Source organism: Sinohyriopsis cumingii, chromosome 12, assembly GCF_028554795.1.
Source record: "Sinohyriopsis cumingii isolate HCF-2022 chromosome 12, ASM2855479v2, whole genome shotgun sequence".
Taxonomy (NCBI): Eukaryota; Metazoa; Mollusca; class Bivalvia; order Unionida; family Unionidae; genus Sinohyriopsis; species Sinohyriopsis cumingii.
The window spans coordinates 105,876,105-105,886,404 of record NC_142972.1 but is presented as its reverse complement, the minus strand read 5'-3'; the positions used below and the strand labels follow the sequence as shown (position 1 = coordinate 105,886,404).

At 34.0% G+C, this 10,300-nt stretch overlaps 1 protein-coding gene across 1 annotated transcript; it reads right to left on the bottom strand.

Annotated features, from left to right (window-relative positions):
* Window positions 1–291: 291 nt before the first annotated feature.
* Window positions 292–8,730, bottom strand: LOC149787185 (uncharacterized). Its single transcript, XM_089977685.1, has one exon. It carries the CDS (start codon window positions 8,578–8,580, stop codon window positions 7,522–7,524), a length of 1,059 nt encoding a protein of 352 aa, XP_089833811.1. The 5' UTR covers window positions 8,581–8,730; the 3' UTR covers window positions 292–7,521.
* Between the last annotated feature and the right edge of the window lie 1,570 nt (window positions 8,731–10,300).

Here is a 10,300-nt window from a genome sequence, read left to right as displayed (position 1 = left end):
AGAGAGAGAGAGAGAGAGAGAGAGAGAGAGAGAGAGAGAAAGAGAGAGAGAGAGAGAGAGAGAGAGAGAGAGAGAAAGAGAGAGAGAGAGAAACAGACAGACAGAGAGAAAGACAGAGATCGAGCCCTATGCTGGGCTCGAACATGTAACAATAATCCAGGTGGGGGACAAATTATAACTCAGACTGGTTCTCTATTGATATTAACGATATTCTATGTAGCTTCATTTCTTATTAACACGCTTTTTCGTGTTGGATACATGGATACATCACCTATCTTTGATAAAAAATTTGTAACTTATAGCAACTAATCATGTGTAACTAGAGATTTCCACAATGAACAAAGAGCAAGAATGCATTTAGACTCACTCGTCAAAACGTTTGATTTTAACTTTGCTTTCAAGTTGGTATGAGTGAGGGAAGAAATAGACGGGTTACAATCTGGAGTGGAAGGGGGAAAGCTTCTTTATTATAAAAAGGGTGTTATGTACATAAATTAATAGATAATACATGCAAGGAATACATTTATCTTGGTATAATATTTCAACCATAAGACAGACACGTGTATACTCTACACAATACATTTCCCTCACTGCAAGATACAACGAGAATATGCAAGGAAGGAAATAAAGAAGAGAGAAGCTGAGGGCTAGAAAGAGAAATATCGTTTACCTTTATAAATTCGATATGACACATTACGATACATATTAAAAATATTACCATTTCTACAAAACAAGTATGAAAGTATGTATATACAGGCATACGCATGTGCAAAATGCATAAATATACATATTCATAATATACATATATGAGCATATATACATATAAGCACATGCGAGAAAAAGAGATGAAAATGGTTAATTTGTCAAAGTCAGCACTTTACTAATTTGTCATATAAAAATTACATTATGCACGGTCATCAACTAATCCACTTTCATCGTTACTATTATATTTTCCATTAAAATATGTTTTCATATGATTCCGTTTTGTGCATAACTTTTGTAGTTTTTTGCCAGGTCAGATGTATTAGCTTCAAATTTAAAAAGAAATATCAATTCATGGTCTCCTGGTCCCCCAGCGATAAAATTGCACACACCCTAACGTACCGTCCCTTCAAATTTGACCAACGTTTTATTATTCGATTACATTTATTGGGTATTACGCACACTTTGAGTAAATAATACATATATTTTTGCGTTGGTGCCCTTTGGAGGAAAGACAGAGTCCCTTTTGAAATTATGGACACCCCCACACACACACACACACAACAGCTGACCTGATCCGGCCCGACTGCTTATCACGTGGGTTGATAAACATGCGTTCTGACTTCCAGGAAAGAAATTTAATTTTCGCAAGATAACAGACTGAGCTTGTAAGCCAGTATCTTTATCAGTGAGTTTTTTTTATGTGCATAGCCTTTTCTTATACTGGTAGATAGATTGCATCTCCTAGAGTCGGGACTGCAACGGGATTGACTGTGGCCAACCTTTCGATTGTCGGGAATGATAGGATGGTGGCTCAGAGGTATTTCCTCAGATCGATTGATCAACCGATTAAGCGAGAGATCGATATCATGGAAATCCTCTATACTCAATTTGTCTTCCTCTGTCCATCATTCAGTACATTAAACTGAATAAAGACAGGATTGGGAATGACCACTACTTGACCTGCCCACTCTAATAACAGTACACACAAAAAACTTTTGAAGTTTGCATGCATCAAGACCTGGATTCATCATCTTTTCGTTTAGACCATTGTTTCCGTTTGTGTTTGGTTTTTGAAAAGATAGTTTCAAATATAGACGCATGAATATATAAAGACTATTATGCATTTTTATATTTCCTAAAATGCTTTAGTATGAAATTACACAGTGACAGCTATTCAATGAAGTCTCTCCTTTAAACAAAACTGTGTAGCAAAAAAGAGTGAAGTATTAATATCATTTACTATATTATGCATATGAGCTTGGATATAAAATAAATATGTAATAGAAATTAATCAGAAAATATACAATTTAAAAAGTCTGGACTACATGGTATAAACTAACTAAAAATATCCCATGAAAATCACATTAATGTCAGCTCATACATATTTGATATAGGTAAAAATGATATGAAAACAATGAAAAATTAAATATATTTATTGATTTCTGTTATAAAAAAGAACATAATAATTTCCAAAATAAAAGGGCCGTACTATAAATTCTCAGAAACAAAGCTTTGAAAATAATTGCAAAAATAATGCATCTGTAATTTGTTTTAAAGCAAAGCGACTGCAAGAAAGAATCTATGTAGTCAGGTAGATTAACTGTGCTAATATTACCCAAATAAATTGGTGGGGATTAATGTGGCCGGGTTAAGTGTCACGAGTGCTGCATTCGGACAAAATCTCATGTTTTTCCAGGTTCACTGTTTATGCAACTAAGAGTCCGGAACTGGATCGCTCTCCGAAAACAAAATACAAAACCAACTAATACATTCAAATGAAGATGTAAAAACAGTACACTTGCTAAAATCAAAATTGCAACCAGAAATGTATGGAAAAATATAATTTTTTGTTAAGCCAAACATAAAGCCAATATTGGTCAATAATGATTTTTTTTACCTATATTCTGAATTTAGACCTGTATTATGGTTAGTCTTTAATGAACATATGACTCTTATGTGAACATACACAGGCATTTGCATACTAATGGTAAATGGCGATCGGAGCTACAATGTTGACCCAAAGGGATATCCGGGGGTTTTGCACCCCAAGACCTCTAGCGCCACCTCGTCCGCCCTTTCCCCACTTAGTAAGCTAGCTATGTGCCTAATGTATGTATAAATATTATTATGTCATTTCATTAGTGATCAAATCATTTAGTGTGATCACATATGTGAATAACAAATGAAACTCCTGAATGTGTAAGTTAAAAGTGAATAAAACAAGGATGAAGGTGACACTTGCCACAATGACAATACTGTAAATTACAACAAAGGTCTATTTTCAGTGTCTCCGTAACCATGAAGTAACCTTGTAAATTATGAAGTCTAGGTTTTACGTTTATTTCATTTCATTTGGAGAAAGAAGAAAGTTTTTACATACAAAATAATAATTCAAAACAATCAATTTTCTACCAGGTTAATGACAATAAACCGAACCTCTGTGAACCGATCCAATCAAACTTAGCGGACAATACCCCTCTCGATGTCTGCAATGTGGGGACGGATAAGAACACGGCTCGTTCACCCCGCGGGCTTCTCTGTGATCTTAGCACTATGCTGCAAAAAATAGGTGTGATACGGCAATCCTTTGTCAAATGATACGAGCGATCGCCTTCGCCGATTCAAGATTACGGTCTGGCTGGTCACGGTAACCTTGCGTAAGAGATTAACACTAGCCCGCGTCAATCGTTAGACATCAAACACATGGCCGCAGTAATATTATAGCTTATACATGATTTTATAGCTGGGCTTAGCAAACGTGACATAAACAAACTTAAAAGTTAAAGTTTTACTGCAAACACAGTGCTACAAAATAAATTAATTAAGCATCTCAAAAGAATGATGCGTATGTACACAGTTCTAACCAGTCAGTATTACTCGGATAATACAGAAATATGTTAATTGCTAAACATGAATTTACTGTTCTGGTCTTGTCCAACCAATGCCAAATTAAAGGCCATCACTTTTTGTATAAGAATGTTCGGGGATTCAATATCACTTTTTTCTTTTTAACTAACAGCAGGGCAAAGAAACCAACCATTCTGATAATCATTCTTGAGAAGTCTTCCGATTTTCATCTACAATGGCACATACAAAACAAACTGCCCGAAAGTCCACAAGATTGAAATAACACGTTTGGGAGCTTTGTGCAAAAATGCAGTTACTACTGAAAGATAAAAATACATAATATAACACAAAATATACAAACAAATTAACCAGAACAAGGAAAAGTGAACTTTGCTCAAGTGCTGCAAGAGAAATATCAAAAATGGCGAACAAAGAAGCGACGGAGCTGGAAAAGTACTGTAAGACCAGAAGGACAGAGACTGAAGGATCTTTTCAAGAATGTGCCCACAATGAAGGCATATAAGAAATCGACAGGACAGGAATACCTTTCGAAAGAAGACCTTTATGGTTACAGTGATGACAGCGCTACCAAAATGAACACAGATTTGGTTAGTCTTGCTGAATCACTCAGCAGGAAGGGTTTCAATGGATGCATATTAAGACCCAAACGAAACAAGCTAATTCGCCATCAGGCGAATTAATCATTGGAGGGGAAAAAGTAGCTAGCAAAAAACAACCACATACATTAAGGAAATAGAAAAGAAAACCGCAGACCTGTACTTATCGGATATACCACCAGAAATACCTCTACAGACAAGAGTGGTGAGATTTGAGGGAAAATTCAATTACAAAGTATATAATAAAAAAATTAAAATAAATAAATAAATAATAATAATAATAATAATAATACCAATAGAGCCCCAACACATAATATAAAGCCTCTAGGCAACTATACAAGTAGGACAGCGAGCCTTCATTAACTGGTCTGAAATGGAAAGAAAAAAGAGATATCCCCTCGCCCAAGTAAAAAGAAACCAAAGCCGATATTCTTGAGACATAAGATTTCAAATGAAGCAAATGTGTTAGCCGTATTTGATGCAAGATAGGCGCCAAATTCAGTAGGACCAACTAGAAAAATAAGTTGTTGATTAAATCTTCATGCGAAAAGATCATTCAATCACAACCGATAACTTTTCAAGATAACCATGCAACCATATGTGTAATAGTAGTACTGTTTTCATTAAGGACCGACTAGATATCACAAGAAATCTTTTGGCAAAAACTTTATGCTGCTATGGCAACCAATTCAGGTGAAGTAGTGATAAACAAATATAAAAAAATGATTTATTTGTAAAATGTGTGACACGCAATATGATGAACAACGTCAGCATGTATCGAACTGCACGAACAATCGTAAATTTTATATAATGTTAAAGGTCCATTGTTTTCATATCATGCCAACGCACACTTTTAATAAAGTTTCCATGGCATACACGATTTTTCTTTTGTAACAATCGATACTGTTAACTGAAGGGAAAAAATTCTGTAAAATGAAAATACTGGATTCACCATCTGAAGGCAATCTACCCAAAATATCGAAATTTTAATATTTTATATGAAATTTATTACAAAGGTCACACTATGTCAATTTACTTATTTCCATACTGATTTATATATACCGAGAATTGAAATGCCTATTACATTTTAACTACACATTGATTATTTTTTTTATTTATCAGCATAATACTGACAACAATATAGATATAAAGTATTATGCAACTTCAAAAAATATACGATAATCTATAATTAACTTTTGTTATTTAGTTATATATCATAATATTAAACTTAACACTTCATTAACATTCTTTTTTTTAAATTTTTAATTTAACTTCGTAATTTAGGACAATATTGAATAATTTTTTTCATTGATTGTAGCAAGTGACATAAATCAACATTAAATCTGCAACGGAACATACTTTAGAGAAAAATATATTGGAATCGCAACTTGAATAATGGAGGTCACTTAAAAAAAACTTTAATTCCATATTATTTATAATCTTCATTAATTTATAATTAAAAAAATATTAAAAAAGGGAAAAAAAAACTTTATTTCTTCATATATTTAGTGTTAACTTGATTTTCATGGTAGCTGGCCATATAACACAATCAATTTTACTATATGTTCTTTACATTTGTTTCTCAGTACTGACCTTTCCACTGTGTGACAATCAATACAAATCATATGTTAATCTAAAATACCTTCAAAGGTGACTTTACAGTGAAGTTATTAAAGGTTGACCTGCTCCTTTTATTAGATAACTTTCCTAACGCTGAGAACCAAGCAAGGCAGCTAATACAACATTTTTATATGTCTTTCACATGGCACAGCTGGGGTTCAAACCTGTGACCTCCTGCATTGAGTGTTGATATACTAACCACTTTAGCCACCGTAGTGGTCTAAAATTACAATATATAGTTTCAGCTGCTCTCTTTTAGTCACGTGATCAAAATACACTGACTGTCTCTCTCCATCCAAACATTCACAGCTATCAAAATGTGTTTATAAATATAACAAAGATTTTCAAATTAAAAATAAAATATTGCTTAAAACCAACTTTAAATGCAGTGAGAAACAGAGGACATAATTCAAATAAGCAAGTGATATATATATATATATATATATATATATATATATATATATATATGAAATAAACTCACAGCGAACAGTGCAAAACTAGTATCTAACTAGCCCGAGTGTTTTCGACTCTTTAATGAGTCATTTTCAAAGGCAAATACGAAGCATAGACAAGACAAGGAATTAAAACTTTTAGCTTTATTATGTTTCAACTAGTTTATTTCAGCCTGTTGCTGATACTGGAAAATATTTGCATTGACCTAGAAATTGATGAGCCATAACGACATCTGAATATATATATATATATATATATATATATATATATATATATATATATATATATATATATATATATATATATATATATTGCTTTCACTTGTTTATTTGAAATATGTCCTGTATATGTATACTGCATTTCTTGCCTTGGTTCCACTTGTACCTGTTCAACTCGAACTTCTTACTATTCTGCCGAAAAGGAGAAGTCACTTAAAATTCAAGTCTAGCGTGACTCCTGAATAAGGTATCCACAAAACAAGTGTTGCCTCCGCTTTATGCTGTAATTTTCTGTACCTCCATTTCTGAAGGTCTCATAGTTAGATTTGGTTTCTCACCACTCTGTATCTTTACGTACATAGCAAAAGAACCTATGTTTAATAAATTAATAACAGACAGTCAAATGTGATTTCTCTGAAAACCTTAACCACAAATGCATCTGGTATTCATCTCTCGGCCAGTATTTAGCCGTTGGCTACAAAATGTTTATACACATTCCAAAGTTTGTTATCTGTGTGTGTCCTCAGCATTTCATCTCCTGGTAAACAATTTTCCACATGCCTAATATTTCAAGGTTTTGTCAATAATGCTTATCATCATATTTCACCTTTGTATGATTGGTCACCAGAGTATATCATGGGGTGTGCTGATAACTTGGACCTCTGTTTAAACAATTTTACATTTATTCTGGACCTCTGTTTAAACAATTTTCCATTTATTCTGGACCTCTGTTTAAACAATTTTACATTTATTCTGGACCTCTGTTTAAACAATTTTACATTTATTTTGGACCTCTGTTTAAACAATTTTACATTTATTCTGGACCTCTGTTTAAACAATTTTACATTTATTCTGGACCTCTGTTTAAACAATTTTACATTTATCCTGGACCTCTGTTTAAACAATTTTACATTTATTTTGGACCTCTGTTTAAACAATTTTACATTTATTTTGGACCTCTGTTTAAACAATTTTACATTTATCCTGGACCTCTGTTTAAACAATTTTACATTTATCCTGGACCTCTGTTTAAACAATTTTCCATTTATTTCACACTAGTACTATTTGTCAGTAGCATGTATCCGCAAGTGTTTTGACAAATGAAAACTCTGGATAAACAATTTTCCACACATTTCACATCTGAAAGGTTTCTCACCACTATGCATCCTGGCATGTTCTATCAAAGTCCATTTCCTGCTAAATAATTTTCCACATATTTCACAGCCATATGGTTTGACACCTGTATGTATCCTTAAGTGTTTCGACAAAGTAGAGTTCTGGCTAAACAATTTTCCACACATTCCACATTTAAAGGGTTTCTCACCACTATGTGTCATGGCATGCCCAGTCAAAACAGATTTTTGGCTAAACATTTTCCCGCATATTTCACAGCTGTATGGTTTGTCACCCGTGTGTATTCTGAAGTGTCTTGAAAAGTGATATTTGTGGTTAAATGACTTTCCACATATTTCACATCTAAAAGTTTTCTCACCACTATGTGTCCTGGTGTGTTCTTTCATAACATATTTTTTGAGAAACAATTTTCCACATATTTCACACCTGTATGGTTTCTCACCTGTGTGTATCCTTAAATGTGCTGACAAATCAAACCAACGGCTATACAATGTTCCACATATTTCACACTTGTATGGTTTTTCACCGGTGTGCATCCTCACATGTGCTGACAAATGAGATTCGCGACTAAACAATTTTCCACATATTTCACATTTGTATTGTTGATCACCAGTGTGTATCTTAGAGTGAGTTGACAATTCAGATCTCTGTTTGAACATTTTTGCACATATTTCACATTTAAAGGGTTTCTCACCAGTGTGTATCCTCAAATGTTGTAATACATTTGAGCTTTGGCTAAACATTTTCCCACATATTTCACATCTGAAGGGTTTGTCTCCAGTGTGAATCCTTAAATGTTGTGCCATATTAGAGCTCTGGCTAAACGGTTTTCCACAGATTTTACATTTGAAGGGTTTGTCTCCATTGTGCACCCTCAAATGTTGGGCCAAATTAGAACTCTGGCTAAACAATTTTCCACATAGTTCACATCTGAAAGGTTTCTCACCACTATGTGTCCTGATGCGTTCTGTCAAAATAGATTTCATGCTAAACAATTTTCCACATGTATCACATTTAAATGGTTTGTCACCAGTGTGCAATCTTAAGTGTTTTGACAAATAAGAGTTAAGGCTAAATAATTTTCCACAGACTTCACATTTTTATGGTGGGTCACCAGTGTGCATCAAGACATGTGTTGTCAACTCATATCTCTGGTTAAATAATTTTCCGCATACATCACATTTGTATGGTTTTTCACCAGTATGCATTCTTTCGTGTTTTGACAAATTAGACTTCTGGCTAAATAACTTTCCACATGTTTCACATTTGAAGGGTTTCTCACCACTATGTGTTCTGGTATGTCCCTTCAGAGAAGAGAGTGTGCTAAATAATTTTCCGCATGTTCCACATTTGAAGGGTTTCTCACCACTGTGTGTTCTGGTATGTCCCTTCAGAGAAGATAGCGTGCTAAATAATTTTCCACGTACTGAACAGCCGTGTGGCTTGTCACCTGTGTGTATCCTCAAATGTGTTGACAAACCACTCAACTGGCTAAAACAATGTCCACATATTTCACATTTGTATGGTTTATCATCAGTGTGTTTCATGGAGTGTTTTGACAATTCAAGCTTCTCGTTATACATTATTTTACATTTAATTACTTTGCATTCAGTGTGCATACTTGTTTATCAAAATAGATTGCCTGTTAAGCAATTTTTTCACCATATTTCAAACTGCATGGTTTACCACCAGTGTCTATCTTCAAGTGTTTCAACAAAGGATTGACTGAACTGCTTTCAAAACATTTTACATTTTTGAGGTTTTCATCAATGGTGCGTGCCTCCACCTGTTTTTCCATCTTTACGCATCCGACGAATGATGGGTGGGGCTAAAACGTTCACTGCTATATGACATAAATTGGCAAGCATATATCATCGGTGGAGGGTTGTCTCTGTTTGTGATGATGTCCCCCAACATTCTGCACTAACTGTAACATCATCTAGCAATAAAACTGGCAGTAGGGTAAAGGACTATTATTCATAGGACTTGATTCATATTTTATACATTTACCATATTTAGTTTTATGTGCAGGCGTGGACTAAGTGTAGAAAACCATAATATATGGTTTCTAATACAAAACTGGAAAAAGTATTCGTACAATAAACTGTTATGTCTAAAGCGAGATATACAAGTTTTTACATGCGTGCACTTAATAATAGAGAGAATAACAGGGCCTACATAATAACAGAGCCTACATAAAAAGGTTGAGCAAATGTGTAACAGGCGTGGCTAATATCAGAATATATAATTCTTCATTTATGAAGGGCGGTTGCGGAATAGCTACAATGTTATATTTTATAATATTGAATATAAGACAATACGGTATAATGTAATACACTGTACAGAGCATTTCCAACGATCATTATTTTTTTTTTATACTAATCTGATATACACACTGTTTGTAAGCAATTAGTTGGAAAAAAAAGAGGGTTCACCAGGTTCACGTGTGTTGCATATTCAAGGGAGGCACTCAGACAGCTTAATGAATGGGGTAATCCTGTTCTTGTTGTCGGGACATCTGACTGTCCCGTGTAGGCTAAATGTCACTACAGTCAGACGGGTTAGGATACATATAAGTTTTATATTATTACATATCCATTTACATGACTGGTCTGGCGTTCGATACTGATGTTTATTCTGTAATTCCGTTTCGTGTACCTAAAATGTCAAGATAACACACACAGCTTGGAACAATTTCTACAAGTT